Source organism: Mus caroli, chromosome 6, assembly GCF_900094665.2.
Source record: "Mus caroli chromosome 6, CAROLI_EIJ_v1.1, whole genome shotgun sequence".
Lineage (NCBI taxonomy): Eukaryota > Metazoa > Chordata > Mammalia > Rodentia > Muridae > Mus > Mus caroli.
Window position 1 is genome coordinate 26,963,100 of NC_034575.1, and position 20,855 is coordinate 26,983,954.

General features: G+C 47.6%; 1 protein-coding gene across 2 annotated transcripts in view; it reads right to left on the reverse strand.

Moving 5' to 3' along the window:
- Nucleotides 1–4,922: 4,922 nt before the first annotated feature.
- Nucleotides 4,923–20,855, reverse strand: part of Plxna4 (plexin A4) — a 452,006-nt gene continuing 436,073 nt past the window's right edge. For both annotated transcript variants that reach the window (XM_021164546.2, XM_029478188.1), the window contains 3 exons: nt 18,376–18,588; nt 13,365–13,515; nt 4,923–11,143 (listed from right to left, as the gene is read on the reverse strand). In XM_021164546.2, coding sequence (XP_021020205.1) covers nt 11,048–11,143; nt 13,365–13,515; nt 18,376–18,588 — 460 coding nt within the window. In that variant the 3' untranslated portion in view covers nt 4,923–11,047. The remainder of the gene's footprint in view (nt 11,144–13,364; nt 13,516–18,375; nt 18,589–20,855) is intronic.

The window sequence follows — 20,855 nt, forward strand, 5'->3', positions numbered from 1 at the left end:
AGTGCTCAGTATCAAATGGAACATCTGTATCATTCCCTCCTCCAAGTGCTCAGCAAATGTGGTGAGAAGGCAGGGGTGGGGTTGGGTGTGGGCAGGAAGATGGTAATGGCCAGAGACAGGAGAAGGGCTATAAAAGAGCATCATTTTAGGACTAAGGCACTCATGAACTCATTAGCAGCTGTGGCCACCTGCACAAAATCGAGCCAGTTAACGTCCCAGAATGGATGGGAGGGGCTCATGAGACCCAATGAGCTACCAGTTGATGGTTGTTGGGGAAAGGAGTCAGTTTTCTTCAGGGGTGTGGTCCATGCCCCAGTTGATGGCCCTGTGGACTGAGTGGGATGTAAAACAAAAGAAAAGGATATGAAGTTAGGAAGTGGTGTGTGTGTGTGTGTGTGTGTGTGTGTGTGTGTGTGTGTGTGTGTGTGTTTGAGGGGAGTGTGGGTAGTGGTGAAGTCAAAATACCTTGCATAAATGTATGAAATTCTCGAAGAAAGATAAACAGTTTTTTCTTTAAAAAAAAAAACTTGATTTATAATGGAAATGAAAAAATAAGTCAATGACCTTAAGTAGATATAGAAATAGTAGAAAACTACACAGGACTTGCTCAACCTCAAGCCAGATATAATCTCAACATAGAGAGGGGAGGTTAAACATAGAGTCCCACCCTTAAATAAGGAATTGATTGCTGCTGGTTAAAGGCAGGGTGTTCTTTATGGAATCCTGCCTTGTAGTTCAATCACATTTTTGTGGGTGGCCAGATATCTAAGACATGTGGCAGCACAAACTGTACTTGCTGGGTTAAAAAAGGATGGCACAAAGTTGGGAGGGTTGGGAAGAAGGAGTGGATCTGAGAGGATTTGAGGGAGGGAGACAAATGTGACCAAAATCTGTAACTTTAATTTTTTCCAAACCTTATTTATAATGATGGTTCTTAAATTCTTTAACCTCCCTCACTACCTACCACCCACTATAGGTAGTGGAAAAGAAAGGATATTGATTGGGGTTGGGGGGATGTGGACCTGCTTAGAAAGATCCTTTGGAGCAACTCCAGTCTGTGTTGTCTGGAAATTAGTCTTTCAGTTCATAGGTTAGCAGCAGCAGCTCCATCCACTTATGGATACACCAGCAATTCAGTTCTGTAGAGTCATGATAGCAAATATGAATCAACAGCGGTGGTACTACCTAGCAAAGACAGCTGGGCTTCAGTCTCAGCACGAGTCAGCAGGAGGAACCAGAAGGAACTCTGCCTTAGTAGCCTAGTGGAGTTTGGGGAGGTGTAATGGCAATGACTAGAGAACAGCCCAAGTCATGGCTCCTAAGTGGAAGGGGTGGGAAGATCCTTATCAGTATGCCTGCAGTGAGTGGACAATAAGGATGGATTCTGCCTCCCTGCCATAGAAGGACTATCAGACCTTTCCTAAAATGGGGCAACATCCTTTTAGGTGGCACACTTTCATCAAGAGCCTGGAAAGGCAGCGACCATGTTGAACAGGACTTAGGTTGCAAGCACGCTCGCTGTTTCTTTTGTATGTGCTTGAGATTCAGTTCTAGGACACTAATCACCTTTAAAAAAGTCCCAGGGGCAGTAGAGTCACATCATCACATTAGCCCATTTGTCCTTATATTTCCAGAGGCCTTTTCTAAGGTCTTTCGTGGAGGCCTGGAGGCCTTTGGAAGCCTCTGATGGAGCCTTAGCCTGACCCAGAGAAGTCAAATTGGGCCTTGGTCTTTGGACTGCACACTGTGATCTGCGGGAATTAGAGCAGGAACATGCTTCATAGCTCTGGAGTGGGAGAAGTAGGCAAATTGATGCAGCTTGTAGTTGACACTCCTTTGGATCTTCAGCATGATCTCTTTGGGTTTTATAGGCTGGGGCTTAATACACTTGGCATACATGCTCTTGGCATTACTTGCCTGGACCTTCTTACACTCATTCTTGTGCTATTTGGCAAATGACATGCTCCCCCAAACTTGAGGTCTTTCCCCTTAAGAGACATGTGGCTCATAGTGGACATTCTTGGTGTTATCCCTGTGCCATTTGCGGGACCAATTGTGCTTGGTGTGATTCTTGCACTTGGCCATATCTATAATTAATCCACAGCCCCTGAAGAGGCTGGGACAAGAGGACAAAGAGTGGGGTCTCTGTGAGGATGGGCCATCTGCCTCCCAGCTTCTAATTATGGATCAGAATAAAAATGATAGAAACCTATAGGTTATTGTTCACAACCCTAACTGGGTTCACCCCCCTTACTTCTCCCTAAGTAGCTATCCTCCCACCTTTCCCTCGTTCTCTTAGCCATCTCCTTCATCTTTAATCTGTCCCAGGTCCAGCTCAGGAAAATTAGGAGCATCAAAAATGAAATCATTTCATAAGCATAGTCTATGCTGTATTTTTCAATAGACTTAGGCTGAGCCAAGTACCTGAAATCTCAGCACTCCAGAGGCAGAAGCAGGAAGATAATGAGCTCGAAGCAAGCCTGGACTGTGTTTAATGAGAGCCTGTGGGTGGAAGGAGGGAGGAAAAAAGAGGGAGGAAGGGAGGGGGAGGGACTGGTATGAGGGAGAGAGGAAGAGAGGGGGAGGGATGGAGGGGGAAAAAGAAAAGGAAGGGCTGGTGAGATGGCTCAGTGGGTAAGAGCACCCGACTGCTCTTCCAAAGGTCCAGAGTTCAAATCCCAGCAACCACATGGTGGCTCACAACCATCCGTAACGAGATCTGGCGCCCTCTTCTGGAGTGTCTGAGACAGCTACAGTGTACTTACATATAATAAATAAAAAAAAAAAAAAAGAAAAGGAAGAGGAGGAGGAAGAAGAGGAAGAGGAGGATAGAAGAGAAGAAAGAGGAGGAATAAAGACCTCTTGGTCCAAAGACCAGTCCTCTGTAGGTGAAATGTTAATTTCATGGGTCGTGTTGTTCAGAGTAAACCTCAGGGTGGGCTCTGTTATGTCTCAGTAACAAGTGCTCTCACATCTTAATACACAGAGAAGAGAGGATTGATTTCTTCCTTAATTTGCATGCCTACCTGGATCACCTATGGCTCTTTTGTATGTTGTCATTGTCCAGGTTGATGGGGGAGCACTCCCTGAACACTTCAGGTCCTTATATCACCCAACTCTCATACTTCACTGGTTGGAAGTAAGTTGTGGGCCAGCTGTACTTTATTGGAGTGGGACATTGTATTGCTCACACAGGGAAGGAAAGTAGAAATTAAGGTACAGTAACATAAATTACCAGTTATCCCTAGGCATGGCTCCAAAATCATACGTGTATCATTAGTTCTAGTGGGTTCTCTCAGCAGCCCTACAGCTTTCTGCCTCCACATTCAAGGAAGGTGTTTTGCTCAAACAAAAGGCAGGTGGGTTTCAAGAAAGTGCAAGGTGCTGAAGCTGAGGCCTCTGTTAGGCCAGGAGCAGCTCTGCTAATTTGATGATAATACCTGATCTCTCCCTGCAGAAGACAGCTCCCAGCTGCAGTTCCCATCCTGAAGATAAAGTACTCATGGGATGGGCTGTGTGGTCCATTGTGGAGAATAATGAGCCCCATGCCTGCAGTGGGAAGACAACTCCGTGACCAATTCAGTTGCTGATGGCTTTAGTGGACTTCCACAGCATCTCCCCCTCCCTCAACTCACCCACCGTTGAAGGAATATCTCCTTGAGCCAGTCACTGAGCTAAGTAAGGCAGGGTAACATTCAACTGAGTAATGGCCACTGCCTTCAAGAATCCCAGTTTAACGACAATATTTTTCATGAGGTGTGAGATATTTACTGTTTTTTTTTCCTCCCCGCGAGTAACTAAGGCAGCTCCTCTAAATGTCGCACTGAGCCACTTGTGTTTGTATAGAGTTGTTTTCATGACTAATAAAACCATACGTGTTTGCATGGCCTTTTGCAGAACACCAGATCTCTTTTCAATCAATTGTCTAAGTCAGACATAAAAGCCTTTCTGGGCTTCGTGGTGCAGCTAAGACCACCCCCTGCCCCTGTTTGTGAATAAGGAAACAAGTGCGCCAAGAAGTGGTCTGTCTGCTCACGGTCATGGTGGTTGGGTCTTGTGACACTTACGATTGCACTGGTACAATCTTTACAGGATATGGCAGACATAGGGTGGAGCAGGGCATCTCAAGCTACATATGTCTATCCATCCTCTGTGTTTATTAAGGAGAGAACATTTTCTTTCTAATCAGTAGCTTCTTTTCCTATTGAGTCTGGGCAACCCACGCCCAGGTCTGGAGGCCACAGATGTGTCTCCTTCTATTCACAAGCTATGGCTGAGGTGTTTTTGGGTTACTTGCTTGTCCTGGCTATCTGTGTTTGCTAGAGTTTGCTACGTCCCAGCCTCGTTGATCCTTTTCCTTAGTAGTTCTGTCATATTCCAGAATGACTCTCCGGCATTGGGATGCTAAAGGGTTAAATCACAGGCACACCCGGGGCTTCTCCCTCCAAGTCCCTTCCTGCCCTTCTCATCACCCACCATGGCCAAGGCCACCTCTTTATTGAGTAACCTACACCAGCCAGCAGGTAGAGAGACTAAAGCATGACTCGCCAGGAAGGGTTAGAGCTGAATAACAAACCTTGTCTCATCTTGCAAAGCAACTCTGGTGGTTAGAGCGAATGCTGGAGGGCTGTGTTGAGATAGGTTCAGAGTGGAGCTGAGGCCCCTGGGGACGCATTGTCTGTTGTCAACATTGTGAGAGTGAGCTTCCACTCCTTAACACACAAAGTCTCCACCTTACATGTAGCTGCCTTACATGAGAACTAAGTTTTAGGTAGAAAGACAACCCTCAGATCATTAGGTCTCCAGTATCTGAAGAGAGGAGGTGTCATGTGTCATCTCGGTGGAGGTTGCCAAAATCTACTTGTGACCCACCTTACCCAAATAGTCACATAAAGACCCCGAATCTCAAACTGCATTTTTATTATTTTTTAATAAACTTTATTCTATATTACAAATAGTTTTTTTTGTTCTGAACTGCAAAATAGGAATGCCTTATATTTACATACACAGGTATACAATTAATTATAAGAAAGGTGCAGAAGCTGCCTTTACCAAGTTACAACTGGGCTCCAATTTAAATAGCATAGGCTTTCTTTGAAAAACTTTTTTATCTTTTTTTTTTTAATTCTTACTAGGATACTCGTTTTAAAAATCAAAACCAGAAGACCCTCTATTTTTTTTTTTCTTTCAGAGATCCCATCCTCCTGTCCTGGCGGCTCAGGGTAACACTGTTGTCTAAAGGCATATTTTGCTTTCTTCTTTCAAAAGGTCAGTATTCAAGGTGAGAATGTTTGCAATAGAGGTGGGGCAGGCTGGAGAAGGGTAAGCGGTGAGGGAAACAGAAGTGATCTGCCCTAGCTCTGCCAGTGGCCTCTCTCTGACTCACAAGGCCTCTGCAGCTTCTTCACCCATTCATGCATCCAGTTCGATCCCTCCTCCCTTTGCCCTCTTAGCATCTGGGCCTTAATTCTGGGTCCTCTGACCAGGCCAGAAGCCCATGCTCAGTCTCACACCTCAGCTCTTGGAAACATTGTCTTTTGTGGTACCTGGAGTGGCTGGTTGCTATGGTAACTTGACAAGACCCTGATGGAAGAGACAGAGGCTGTTTGTTCCCTACATGCTAAGCAGGTAGAAAGGCTACATACAATCCTTTCTTCCCATTGCAGACCTGGAGACCTGGTCCCTTCTTAGAGCACCTAACTCAGGACTAAGCTAAGACCACGTGCCCAAGGACACCAGGCCCAGGTAGGGAGAGGTATGAGGAATATCATCCATTCTCAAGCCCTGTCATTGGTTTCCAAATGGAAGTACAATTCTTTGAGGTAAACTAGCTTTTGCTTTTAAAGAACAGAAGGTTTAATATAGCAACAAGTTGACAAGAATGCCAGGGAAGGGACAGAGGGACAGATGAGGACGCAGCCCCTCTTTACCTCTTGCTCGGATAGAATTGAACTGATCTCTGCACAGGAATGTTCCTTGGTTCTGTTTGCTGGAGTGGTCTCTGCTTCAAAGTTTTTGTTTGGGGGTGCTGCTTAACTGTACCCTCTGTTTTGAACTCCACTCTCATAAGGGAGCCCTTCCAACATGTGCTTGAGTCTTAACTTTAAAGATATAGACAAAACAAACGGGCAGAAGAGGAAGAAACTGGCTAATTGAGTGTCCACTTGTTTTTGTGTTATTGTGGGGGACAGGGAGCTTGGGTCCCCCTAAAATGAGTTTCAGTGAAGTTTGAAGGAAGCCAAGAAGAAATTTGAAGGATTCAGCAATTCCAGGGGCAGCCCAAGGAGGAGGGAGGAGGGAGGAGGGACGTGAGATTCCTAACCAAAGACCCCACTACTTAGAGCCCTCACCATCTGTGCAAGGAGCAAGAACATGACCTTGTCTTTACTCCTTGGGAACTGCTTGTTCTGCTCAACTTTCTAATAGCCATCAGTCTACTCAAGGGATTCCATCAGGGTAAGACATTCTGTCTTTTCAACTGAAAAAACAATTTTTTTTAACTTGGATGCTCCCTCTTTTTTTTTAAAGCAATATTATTGAAGAGCAATGATCTGTAGCAAAATGACAACAAAAAAAAGTCTCTCCTAATATTTGAAATGTTTCCTGTAGTGATTGCTTTCTAAATGGGAGAGAGGGTGTGGCCCCCATTAGAGCTCTGGGGTAAGCTTGCACGGTGGTCCCAGCCTCTTTCTCAGGAGCTGCCCCTTTTACCTCCATCTTCGATGGTACCTCAGCTGCTCAATTGTAAGCATGGAGCTTGAGTTGGTTCTATGCAATCAGGATAATTTGTTCCTGATGACAGGAGTATTGGCCCTTCTCAAGATGATGCATTTACTTGCTGTCTGGTGAAGTCAATGGGGTGTCCTAGGAGAGATGGCAGGAAGGAGGCTCTCTTATTTCTATCAAAGAGAGGTGCTTGGGCCAGAAGGGACCACAGCAGCAGCATCACCCAGGGTCCTGGAAAGTGTGTCAGACACTCATATCTTGGAGATCATTGCTTGTGGCGCCTCCAGTGGAGGACCCACAGGGTGTTGGCTGGAGGAGGATGACCCCATCACTCAGGGAAGCAGCCAAAGCTGGGTCAGGACGGCACGGACTACTAATGGACTAAAGTTCTGAGCAACTCTCATATCAGAATCAGTACTTGGCCTTGGAGAGGCTCCTTGTACAGGAGGTTCACGGAGGAACAAGGAGGAAGCTAGCTGCCAGGGTGGGGTATAGTCAGTAGACAGACATGCACTTGGGGGTGGGAGTATGGGGGTGGGGTGGGAAATAAACACCTTAGAATCTTAGGGTGCTGGATGAGCTGGGCACTATATCAATATTAACCCAGTGGGAGCAGGAGTTGAGTCTGGGAGCACAGAAAGACTTTGTCTGTGAGTAGCCCATGTTTCCTGGGAATTGTCCTGGATACACTGCCTTGAAATGCAAAATGAATAACAAGTATCTCTCTTTGCAAACTTGGTCCCATTGAGGCACCACACGCTTACTCCAGGGCTGTGGACTCCTGGCATGGAGGCTCCAGGGGCTGGCTCTGGCCATGCATGATGCACGGGGTTGCAAAGTACCTTGGTCTGGGGAAATCCTCTGTTTATCCTCTATCCCCAAGTTTAAAACTGTATTGAAAGAAGAGGGCAAGAAAGTATTTTCCTGAGGAGGTAACCAACTCCAAGGCTAACTTGACTTCATGGCACCAAGACACATTAGGGTGTCTCCTTTTAGCCAAGGGGGAAGACATGACCAGACCATGCCCACACCTAAAGAGACATAGGCCACAGAGAAACAACCAGCCTGCAGATACTTTCCTTGGTTTCTTCTACATATTCTTTTGGATTCAGGACCCCATTGAGCTCCTTGCTAATCGGCCTACAAGATTCAAATCCTCACCTGGCCAGATATTTTGGATGTGGGATCAGTACCATTTTGACCAGTGGTGTCAGGAATAGGAAGATTTAGAGGTGAATGAGAGGTGAGAGAGACTACCTATCGCTTGCCACATACCCTCTGAACAAACTCCAGGGGATACATAAAGGTTCCACCTTTGACAGCTCTGCAACACCCTGCAAATGAACTCTGGAAAGAGGGCAAGGCACCACTGGATTGCATGGCCCAGCTTCTCTGATTTAGTTGTCTGGAAGCTCACAGACCACCAGGGTCCCTGGCAGCTAAGAGGAACTAGAAAACCCCAAGTAGGAGTTGGAAAGGAATAAATGGGAGGATTTGACAGATTTTGGACAACATTGCCTATACTTGCTTTTAAATGTATCACACTTGCACCAAAAAGCAAATGGAAGAAATGGAAAGTAAACAAACAAACAAGCAGCAAAAAGGAAAGGTTTTTACAGGCAACATGGGCTTCAACTTCTGAGTTCCCCAAGCAGGCCACCAGGACTGCCTATGAAGTGCCAATTAAGTAAAATGTCTAACTAAAGCCCCTCCCTCAAGAGAAATGAGGAGACCCAGGAAATGTGACTGTCCTGGCCTCTTTCTTCCTGATATGTGTATTTCTCTGAGGTGTTTGAAGTTTTGCTTGTAACAAAAGAATGACGAAAAAAAAAATCTGTACCGACAAAATAATAATAACAATAAAATCATCCAGTAAAAAAAAAAAAGTCAGCAAAGTCACAAGCTCTTCTGCTGCTTGTTCATAATTTTCTAACTGTGCAAAACTTAAATCAAATCTCTCTCACTCATGCATGTACACACACACACACACACACACACACCCCGCTTCCATCTGTCCGCAAGTCTCTATTAAATAGGTTCCTGTCTCTCTCCTCCCCAACCCTTCACATGTGTAAAAAGACCTTTGCAGCCGAGGTGCTCCTCCTGCAGAACTCCCACATGTACCCTAAAGCCTGCCAGCCCCCGTGGCTTCATGGAAGAAAACAATACGCAGTGATAGAAATTCTACATGTCTCCACCTGGCAGTTGATTTGTCAAAACCTTTGGTTTTTGTTTTTGTTTTTCATTACCCCTCCCCGATTCCAATGCATCTTTCCCCAGCCTCTTCTTCTTGTTTGCTACATTGGTGTGTCTTTGCTGTTTGTCTACAGCAACACCACATGGGGCCTTCTGCTCTGATTCCACAGTTCAGCCTTGGTAGGTAACATCATGATTTCCTGTGGATAGAAGAATGTTCTTACCATATACACTACCACTCAGTGAAGTATTCTGACACTGAAGACTGGACAGATGAGCCAGGGGAGAGAGAAGGGGACTGTCTCAGCATCCTACATGGGATAAGAAATCCTTGCATGTTCCTAGGTACCTCCCCCAACCCTGTTCTCTCGTATGCAAAGGGACTCAGTGTCCTTACAGGTGCAGGATGACAGGCGGACTTTGCCCCTTGTGAGGCTCATTTTAGTGATGAAAAGTAATGGCATGCTATGCATGGAAAATGAAGGAAGGCGAGGCTGTGGAATGCTATTAACACCTCCTTCTCCAGTGCCTCTCTTGTCTCCATGAGTGTGGGACAACAAGAAGCCAAAAGAGATTCTTGCTTATGGTGGAGACTGGATCACTAAGTATCTAAGATCCCTGCAAGACTGTAGGTTCCCAGGACCCACCAATAGACCACCTCTTGGCATAACCACTTGGTACATTTCTGTGTATACATTTGCCTGACTGGCTAAAACAAAATGGTGTATCCAAAGATGGAAAGACACAATGGAGATATAACTGTCAAGACCGTGGTTTAGTGGTATGTACTGTTCTCCATATCCATCCAGGTCCCTCACTCAGCTCTCCAGTCCCTTCCGGGCACAAGCTGTTGGCTGAGGCTGCTGGCATCTTGTTTTGTCTTGGTGAGGCTGTGTGTAAGTATGTTTCTTCCAATGGTGGATGAGAAGGAAGAACCACTGAAGGGACAGCTGGGATGTTGATGAAACAATTCCCACAGAGGTCTGGACACTCTAGTGACAAAGTCATCTGCATAGCAATGGCACCAGATTCTGCAGGAGGGACAAGGGCTGGGCCCTCTGCTCTGACCGTCTATGGAGTTCTCAAAGACAGTGGGGATGGAGCCTTGGAGACGGCTGGAGGTAGAATCTCCTTGATGCACTCTGCAATTCACGGCGAGTGTTGGTGATGGTGACAAAGGAGCGTGGAGATGCCTTCTCTAGACAACACACAAGGCTCTGGCAATGGACCTTTGACTATGGTCATGATACATTTGAACTTGGGGTGAATAGAGAACAACTCATTGTTGCTTCTGGCAGAGATGATATTCTTTTTCCTCTTCTCTCTCTCCGTGTTACATTTCTGCTATTAGGAACCAGATTAGATAACGTAGGAGCATCTCCATGGTGGAATGTAACTGTTAGCTTTCCTGTCTGACTTTTCACAGGAAAGGGAAGAAGGTCTGTATGGACATTTGGAAGGCCTCCAAGGATATTGGAAGGGGACAGAAGGCTGCTGGACATCAAACAGGTAGGCAGCGGCCCCTGAGAGAGCATCGTTAAATTTCCACTGGTCCCCAGTCCAACATCAGTAGGAGGCAAGGCCTTTATCTCACAGTTACAAAGCACCCAGGCCCACTGCCTGGCCTCTTGCTATTGAGTGTGTGGAAAGGGAGATCTGAGTGATGTCTCCTACTTCAGATAATACTGAGCTCACAGTTGCTTCCTGAAGCCAGGTTTTTGACCACAGTGGGGATTCTCAAAGCAGAAGGTGAAGTAGCAGCATAGGAATGTTCTGTCCTCAGCTCCTCATCCTTTCTGAGCCCTGCCATTGATGCACGGGGCCAGGAGCAGCTGGGAGGGAGCCTGACTCTGAGGTCTGGTCAGGTCCCTCACTATGGCCTGGCCATCCCTAAACTGATGGAGGGTCAATGATGTGGTCCAATCCCGCTGGCAGAGCAACTGAAAGAGATGGGGCTCCGGAAGGAGGGAGAGACAGAAGAGGCAGAGAAATGAAAGGAGAGACGGCGCTGCTTGGGGGTTGCTGCTGATGCCTGTCGGAACTTGCACTTGGTAAAGATGATAATCTAGACTGAGGCACGGCTTGGTGTGTCCCTCCCTCCAGGATGGCCCTGGAAGGACAGTTCTCAGCTGTCTAAGCTCATGAGGGTTATGACTTGTTCTAGTTTGTAAGCCAGTTTCTGCTTTCCACACTGGTCATCATGGTCCAGGGGTCCAAGGATCTGTGGAAGGATCACAAATGCAAGATTACCAGTCTGAGTATATGTACCTGTGATTCTAGGGTACATAAAGACAGGATGGATATTGTCAGGGCATTCATGTTCTACTGATACTGTCCTGTAAGCAAGCAACCTGAGTGACACAGGTAGGGAGGGGTGAGAGGCATAGGAGCACCCATGTTACCAGACACCAACACATACACTGTCACATCTGGATAGTGTGTGCATTCTATTGTCTGTGAGAGGCAGCTGGCTGGAGGAGAAGTTTTGCTGCAGATGCCTGTGCAGAGAAGCCAGGGTCACCTACCGTCTCAGTGGCATCTGGGGAGTTCCGTAGCCAGTGCAAAAGCTCAGAGGGAGTAGACTATGCTGCTTTTCCTTTAATAACAGATCCTACCGTTCCTTCCAAAATAAGCAAGTGCTTCCCCAACAGCTCCTCGAGGCCCAAATATCCACATTTGGAAAGCCAGTTGGCGTAACTTGGTCTGTTAAAAGCCAAATATTCCTAAAGGAATAAGGTTCTAAGTTGAATTGGTATTTGGCACATAGTGGCGACCCATTTCTGAGGTCAGGTGCTTGGCAGAAGACAATGATGGGTGATTGCACTGCTTGTGGGAAAGTTTCTGGGATCTCCCAGAGACTCAGGACATGCGACATTGAATCATTGCTCTGTCAGTCGCCAGTCTGGTGACCTGGGGTGAAGCATGGTCTTCCTCAAGGATCATGCTTCCGTCTCCATCATCTACATCTGCTTTGCTTGGGTGTAGTGGATAAAGCCAGTTCACACACATAAGCACCCTAGGCAAAATGCCTGCCCCACAGGAGGTACCAGACCAACAGGTTAAGGTGTTCTCTGGTCTGAAGGGTAGGTTGGAGAGCAAAATCTGCTGGACGAGTTTAGGGAGACCTAGAGGCTCTTTGGGGTTTGGATTTCATGACGAGTTAATGAATTTTTAAAAATTGGGATGCTAGAGCTACTTACTGAGTTGGTGAGGCATTGGCCTTTATTGCTCTGGTGCTAAAAGTAGACAAGTGCTCTGGTAGGTGAAGGGTGAATGAAGCAGGCATCTTACAGTGCTGTCTCACAGAATATCCTTATTAACTTGCCTGCTGCAAACAGGGATGCTATTCCCTGGACCATAACTGGTCTGCAGACTGGTGGCAGGGGGTCCCTCCCCTAAGGGACACTCACTGCTGCTTTCTGTTAACATGAGGGTCATATAATATGTTGTTCATGGCCTGAAGAATATTGGGCTTTGTACCTGCTGGGGTCCTTTAACAGGGTTCTTGAACTTCTTGGGTGACCAAGCTATGGGGCGTGGGGAGAGCCTGGGCGCCAGCTTCAGCTCCGAGAAGGCAGCTATCAGTCAGGTACTCTGGATCCTGAACCACTTGGCCTGTGCCCACACAGCTAAGCAACTCCCATCACACCTTTATGTTAACCTGAATAAGGGCAGCATCCATGATGGCAGCTACCAAGGTAATGTTTTCCAACTAGAGAGTTCAATGATGAATGGTTCACACACTTCATCTCATTCTATTTGTTCTATTCGTTCAGCCCCCATCTCTACCATTCGATTTCTGCCCTCCTAGTCCACTCTTTTCTTCTATTTCCCTCTCTTCTAGTTGACTCCATCCTATTCTGTTTCTATTATTCTCTGATCTGTTCTACTCCACAGAATGCCATAACACACAGTGTCAACCAAAAGAGTGAGGAAGTCTCTTTGCTCAAAGAGAATTAGATCAGAGAGGAAAATGAAAAAAATTAAAAGGCAATAATGGAGAGAAAACAAGCTAGGTCTGGTGGGGGTATACTGTATTCCTAGATAGTCGGGTAGGTTGAGGCATGAGGCAAGTTCAAAGCCAGGCTGGGGTCTAGGGGTACAGAGTTAAACTCAAGATCAAGCTTGCCAATTTATGGAGATTATCCCAAAAGAAAGAGTGGTAGATCCCTTGCCTCGAATGTGGGAGGCCTTGGGTTCAAGTCCTAGGGCAAGGGGTGGAGAGGAAAAAACGGAATGGGTTTCTATATCTGAGAAGACTAGGAGTTGATGCAGAATATATAGATTGGATGACCCTTAGTGCCCTCTTTAAGTCCCACAGTGCTGTCCTAGGACTAGATGGTAGAATTTCCATGACATGGGGCTGTTTCCATGCATGAAGCATTCAGATATGGCCCCCATCTCTGTCAGTATAGGTGCTGGCCGGGCAGGTCAAAGCTTACCTCCTCACTGTATTTGCCCACATAGGAGAAGATCTCCGAGAGCGCACTCATCGTATTGAACTCATTCATGTGCATCCGCGACTGCTCGGCCAGGTATGCGTTCATGTCCTGGTCACTTATCGCTGGCATCTTCCCAATGTCTGAATAATACCTGTGAGGGGTAGGAGAAGACAGGAACTGGAATCACACAGAGAGTCTACAGGAGACACGGAAGCTCCAAGTGATGGTAGCCTATGCTGTGACCACCTGGTGATCATGGTAGTGTCCCATCTAGGCTTCCATGTCACAGCCAGGGAGAGTTCTCTGCAGCTCTGGTACAGGAGACACCAAGAGATATAGAGATGGGCGGTGCGCAGGGAGGGTGGGGGGCGGTAGACAGAGAACCAGGAGTCAGAGGGTTTCTGGCCCAGAGCTTCTACTTTGTTCCCAGTTCCTGACACAGGGCTCCAGCATGCCTTGTGCCTCTCTAGCAGGGCTGCAGGGCTCTTCTGAACAGTTGCATTTCTCTGATGGCCTGTGCTCTCTGGAGGTTAAGAGAGAGGGGCGGAGGCTGCTGGGAGAGAGAGGCTGGCAGAAGGCAATCAGTCACTGTCACTTGCAGCTGTGCACTGCTGTCAACTGGTTAATTAGATGCCAGCATTTACATTTTTAATTTCTGCAATTTGACATTTTATGCATCAGACCTCCAAGTCCCCCGCCAGAGGGGAGACGCACAGTTTCCTAATGAGGAACTAAGAGGTCCCTGGGCCCCTAACATGGCTACTTTCTCATTCTCTGCAATGTGCTTTGGGGTTGTAGGTGGCAGGACATGAAGAAGAGGTAACTGGAAAGATGGGGAGTCACTGGCAAGTCAAGAGGTCCTGGAGTTGCTGGCCCATGCTACACCAAGTCCCTGGGCTACAAGGCTGCAGCCATCAGAATACGAACGAGAATCTGGGGAGGGAGAAGAGATTCCAGGCAAGAACAAGGTATGGCAGGTGAGCATGTAGTTTAATGAGGGAAACTCCTTCAAGGTTTTTCTGAATCCTGACTGTCAGAGCTCCGAGGGCTCCGGCTTCCTTCACAAGGTGACCATATAGTGTCACTGGCATTGCTCTGTGTCTTTTTATGCGTATATCCCTTACTGTTTTGACAGGGTACCCCTGCCCCATCCCCTTGTCACTTCCCTGACTTCTCCCTGTCCCTAACAGTGCCCAGTATTTGGGAGACAGACTGTCATAATTGGTGCTTTAGGGCTCTACCAGCCACCAGCTCCAGGCCTACAATGAATGACAGCTTAATTTGTGACCAGAATCTTCCCAGGCAGGTAAGGGCTGAGATGGCTGCTTGCTGTGGGGTACAGTCTGCTGGGATTGTCACTGCATGTTCCTTCCAGGGAAGGAAAAGATCTGGTCTCTGGCCAAGGAAGGGGTGCTCAGAAGGAAACTCCTGGGGCCTCAAAAACCCATTTCCTGCAGGAGACATAGCACCCACTGCCTGTTGAGTGCCATCTTGAGGGGGCTGGCCAGCAGGTCTTGGCCCTTGGCTTGCTGTCTAGGTGATAATAAGGCAAAGGCTGTGATGAGCCCTTTCAGGGAGCACCTGAGAACGTTTGGAAAATGTGCTGCCCTTGGCTCATCTGGGCTCCTTCCTGCCCTTCACAGTGTCTCTCACACCGCCTTCCTCTCCTCAGAAACCCACATCCTTAGCCTGCTTCATTTCCTTTCCTTCACCCTAGAAGGCATTGTTATTCTCAAGGCAGACTGCATCCCAAAGCACATGCCCTCAGTGAGTTAGTGATGCTGCAGGTACGATAGGTCCAGCAGGTGTCTCCATTCATTGCAACTAATAAAACATATCTGAATCCAATAAATGCCAACATTCCATTTTACAGCAGAAGCACGGAGGTTTCACTGGTGGGTCCCGACCTTGCCATTGCCAAGATTTGTGCCACTGTTCCCTCACGGATCCTGTGACTACCGAGCCAGATAGGTTCACCAGGGAAAAGTTATTTTTTCGGTCCTATTCCTGAGAAGTGTGAGCAGCGTTTTCTCTCACTTCCAGTACTATGGCCGGCAGCTCGTGGAACATGGCTGTGTCAAGGCTTGTGCCTACCTGGTTCTACTCTGTCATCTGGAGAAAACCAGTCTCTGAGTAGGAGGGAAAACCTCAGGTTCCCACAGAGAGGACATAACTGTCAACAGAAGTGAAGGCTCCTGCTGCTCCTGTTGCCTGCCTGTGGAACTGTCAGGCATCTTATAACAGCACAGGCTCCCCTGCTGTGTTCATGGTCCCTGAGTGACATAGTAGCCTAGGCTAGAGATTATTGTCTGCACACAGAAAGGACCCTTTCCACGCTGGAAACAGAAGATGCTAGATGTCTGTCCCTTGCAATGGTTTGCCTCCTGCAGGGTACTTGAGTAAGGCATTTCTCCAAAGAGAATATTTAGGAAAATTGTGTGTGTGTGTGTGTGTGTGTGTGTGTGTGTGTGTGTGTAAGAGATAGTAGAGGGTTGGAAAAATAAGAGTGGAAAGGGTGAGGAAAGGGATTCAAACTTTCTCATCTGAAGCTGATGGGTGGGTGACATGCTGGCTAGGATGTCCCTTCCAGTCTTTGTATCAGTCCCTGATATGTCATCAGGTCCTCCACAGTATGGCTTCATTTCTCATCTTCCTCTTTGCCCTGAGGAGACTGTTTGGACCAGGGCATGTCTGTGGTTCTCTGTTAGCCCCTAGGTGGATCAACTACATGGCTTTATCTTTGGAAGTTCTGGATGGGTAGAGGCAAGTGGCTTACAGGCAACTCAGTTACCTGCTTTCTATCCTGTTCTCAGCCCCAGGCTGCAGAGCTTAGCTAATGCTTCCATCCCCTCTAAGGCTCTGCCCAGCCCACAGCTAACCAGTCCGTCCCCCCACCCCCACCCCAGCCTGACCATGACCCTGCATGGAGTCTTCTCTGCCATGCATACAATTGCTTCTTCCCACTCCTGCCAAGCTGGCCTTCATGCTGGGACCTTAGCAAAGATGCCTTATCGATTGCTAAGAATGCAATGAAGCCCTGACAATGAACTTCAAACAAGTGTTCTCATCAGCTGACTGCACACGAAGAGCAGAAAGGTCAGCCTTGACCCTCTTCTTGATCTTAGAGAATTTCTGCCTACAATGAGCCCCCTCTTCGGAGAGGCTCTGAAAGTCCCCTAGCTCTCCTCCTCCCCCCATACCAGGACTGGCCAGGCCTGGCAACCTGGACTGCTGACCGCCATTTGTTTTAACATGGAGAGGCTGGGTTCTGCCCATGACTTCAGTTCATTCTTCTTGCTGAGCTTTGCCCAATGTCTGTGGGATGCCAGCCCCGGGGCCCCACATCAGGGAATTGCTATTCAGGGAAAGGTCCTAGATTCTTCCATGCTCATGAATCTGAGTGGGATGGGTTGAAAGAAGCTGGACGGGATCTTCAGTGGAGTGTTATGGTAAGAGGATGGAAATACAGACAGGAATGTCATTTTGAGCCTCATGCTGTGATGACCCTCCTCCCTGAATGTGGCTTTCAGAGGCCTCTGGGAATGGATGAGTAATGTCCCCCAGACCTGCAGGAATGAAGGCCTCACTCCTTGATCCCTCCAACTCCAGCTTGTGGGTCTTGGTAGATACTAAGATGTGCGAACTGCAAGAAGGGGTCAGGGCCATTGTTTCCCATGTGCCTAATACACTCAGAGTGGAGCACACAGACACATCCATGTCAGCTTAGTGGGTGTGTGCATAAGACACCAGCTGCCCAGCCTCCCCTCAGAGCTGCTTCCAGGGCCAACTTTACTTTCACCTATATCTAAAGCCAGAGATCTTGATGACCACTGGTAGATACATGGCACAGAGCCCATGTGGGTTCTTTAGAAGGTGTATTTAAATGCTTACAATGTGTCACCTTCTTTGTGCTAAACTGCATGTCATAGATGGCATTCAGTACACAGCACACCCTGCTGTGGTCCCTGGTGGACCACCAACGGCTCTTTCTGCTCAGCTCCTACAGACAAAGTCTGCATGTGGTAAATGAGTGAGACTCGTGTTACTAGGGACAGGGTCAAAATCGGAGGAAATGGGGGTAGGGGGTAATAGAGTATATATAAGCAGAGCATGTTCTTTATGCAGAAAATGTCATAATGAAGCCCATTACTTGGTATAAACGAACGTAAAAAGTCTTTAAAAAAGCAATAACAACAAAACAACAAAGAAAAGCCAAATCAGATAAAGTAGAGTCCACTGCTACTGGTTAACAGTAGAAATGACAGTCTATCACATGCCAGCTTCAGGAGAAAGCAATCAGGTTCTCTCAGTAGGGTCAGTACAGCAGTCAATGGTTCTGAGGACAGCAAGAGGCTCTCCTCCCAAACTTAAGCACAAGCCAAAACCCAACGGGGACAGTAAAGCTTGGGAGCATTCAGGGGGTCACCGCCAACACCATGACAAGGTGTATAGAGACAGAAGTGGGATGGGGGCTGGGATGGTGGGTGGATCAATGGGAAGATGTATGTCATGCATGCATGCACGTGTATTGTATGTATGGTATAGATGTGAATGGACATGGATGGCCCGCAGATGTGTGTATGTATATATTGTGGTTTCATGTATATACAGTGTATGCATGTGTTCATGGTACCTATGCACACATGGAACAATGAATGTATGTGTATATGATCTATGCATATGTTACATATGCTCGGCATGTGTGCACATGTAGTAGATTTATGTATGAGGCAGGGGAATCAGGGACCACATCTTCTGGGCCTAAAGAATACTACAGTCACAAAGATCCATATAGGGAGATGGGCCACTTGGTAAGCTCTGCTATGATTCCCAGTGCTTGCTTCAGTGTGGAGCAACAGTGTGCCATGAGTTGTGGGTGTTGCAGCTGCAGGAACAGCGGTGACAATGACTAGAGTGGAAGCCACAGCCTGCTTGCAGGGGAGGACTTTCTGTTCCAGGGTTATCGCATGCTCCAGACAGACACCCTCAGGTTTCCATGGGCCATACTCACCTCTCTACCCAGTTCTTGTAGCTGGGGATGTCCTTGGCATAGAGCAGCTTGTTGGAGGGGGAATCCTTGCCCAGTCGGTGCTCCGAAGTGGAGCAGGAGTCCATGAAGGTCTGGGCCACCACAGAGAGACAGGCATCCGTGATGCTGTTCTTATGGATGTCAAACACAAACTGAGGGTTCTTGATCATATTCACCCAAAACCGTAGGGGCAGGCTGTATAGAGGGAAAGAAGCAGCTTTCGTCAGGAGTGGTTGGGTGGTGGGGTAGAACCTAATACAGAGTTCTAAGAGGGAACAATGGACACATTTCACAGAGTTTAGAAACCATCTGTGACTGCTGTGGGAAGTAAAGTGTACGGGCAGGGGAGTGGGTCTATACAGCATACAGGAAATCAGCAAGATTGGCGTGAGAGGGGGTTCACCTAGAGATGTACCACTGGGGAAACCTGAGAGGATGTGCTGCCCAGTTGTGATGTGGGACTCCGTACTTTCATTTTGGCATAGGAGTTAGTCATGTACATGCTACAGAGCAGAATCTAGGTCTGTATTCCACTCTGCCTGTTGCTGGGACCATCCCATTGGTGAGTATAGATTTTGCATCTGACTGCTTACTGTATGATTTGGCAGAAGTCACACCCTTTGCTTCCTGTCTAGTGCTACAGGCTACTTCCTGCTTGGTGAAGGAACTGTCATGGAGGGTGGGTGTGACCAAGTGATCTTTAACCACCAGGCTGCTATGTGGCACCAACCTCTTATCTAGCCCATAGCATCCCATTCCTTCCCTCCTGTCTTCTGAGAGCTTGGTTAGCAACAGGAAATACAAGGGTAGGGACACATCCTCTGCAGTCAGGAACCCTGAATTTTAAAGCATCCAAATGCACACAAACAATGCTTCCCATTGAGAGCAAAGAACACTGGACTGAGCTAGGTAACAAATCTACCCAGAGAGCATCCCCTGCAGAGCCTTCTCTGATTGGACATTTGATGACTTTGCTCTTCCTTGTTGTCATTCTATACCTATGTGTGCATATGGAGGCCGGGGTCACCCTCTACTTTCATTACTCTGGAGCCATCTACCCCCAATTTTTTAGATTGTTCTTTTGAAACAAGGTCTTTCACTGACCTGGAGCTCACTGGTTGGACTAAGCTGGCTGGCCAGAAAGCTTTGGAGACCCTTTTGCCTCGGTCTCTCTAGTGCCACCTCACCAGTTGTACACCACCATGACCAGCTTCTTCTATAGGTCCTGGGGATTGAACTCATGTCCTATGCATGGGCGGCAAGCACTTTACCACCTGAACCATCTCCCACTTCCCTATCCCCCCTGTTTTGAGACAGGATCTCAGGTAGCCCAGGCTGCAGCTGAGGATCCTCTGCCTCTGCTTCCCACGCACTAGGGTTCATGTGTGTACCACAACACATAGTTGATATGGTTTGGGGGATCAAACCTAGGGCTCAAACATCCCAAGGTCCATGATTGATTTACTTTAAAACACTGCATAGCTGTAGTCCTTAGGGGGTACACATAGAGAGACAAAGAGAAAAATCACACTGTGGCCTGATTCTGTAGTCACTGCACTAGACAGAAGGCCTGCAGGTGGAGGGGGTGCCCAGAGCACACCTTTTGGGGCTGTGTTCTTTCTGCCCGCCCAGCTCTGCAGCTCCCACAGCCTGCTGAGCTGCGGCTAAGGAGGGGGACGGTGAAGGCCTGGCTTTCTTCTTTCTCTCTGCTCCCACCTCTTTGCCTCCTGCCTCTTCCCCTGATGTTTTATTGTTGTGTTGGTGGCTGTGCTCACGGCTGGTGATAGTTACAATGCCCGCGTGTGTTTGGCTCGCCTCTTAGAACTTAACATCTTTGAATTACATTATTTCAAGGCACCAGATAACAATATTTTTTGCTCTTGTTCTATCTGCCAGCAGCCCATCTGTATAAAACAAACAACAAACACCATAAATGCAGGAAAACCTGACATCCGTGGCTGCCAATCAATCAACAAGCATTTATTAAGTCTCTACAATAAGTGCCCCACAGGGTTGGGGCAGGTACACTGAGGTTTGCTAATATTTGGTGTCTGTCATTTGCAGGGAATTTACCTGGAATCCAGGGCAGGGAATAAACGGAGTCACAGCACAGGGGCTCACAGTAACTTTCTAACCTTCCTAAAAGGTGGTCATGGTTTCTGGGCTTGGAGCTCTGAGTAAGACACTTGGTTTCCTTTGGTTTCCCCTTGTCCCAGCCAGATGAGAGGTGCTGGGATCCCACATGGTGGTGGTAACTGTTTTTCCCTGTCCCTTCAGTCAGCAGTGAGGCAGGTGCACCACACAGGAAGCAGAGGCACCACTGAAATTCCTGCCTAATGAAATATTAGCATGTTATTAACATCAGTGGTGATGCTCATCTCCGGCTGATTACAGCCACTCCGGCTAAATGGGAAGGAGTGTTATTTAACAGAGAACCTGTGGAGAATGGGTGGGGGGGGGGG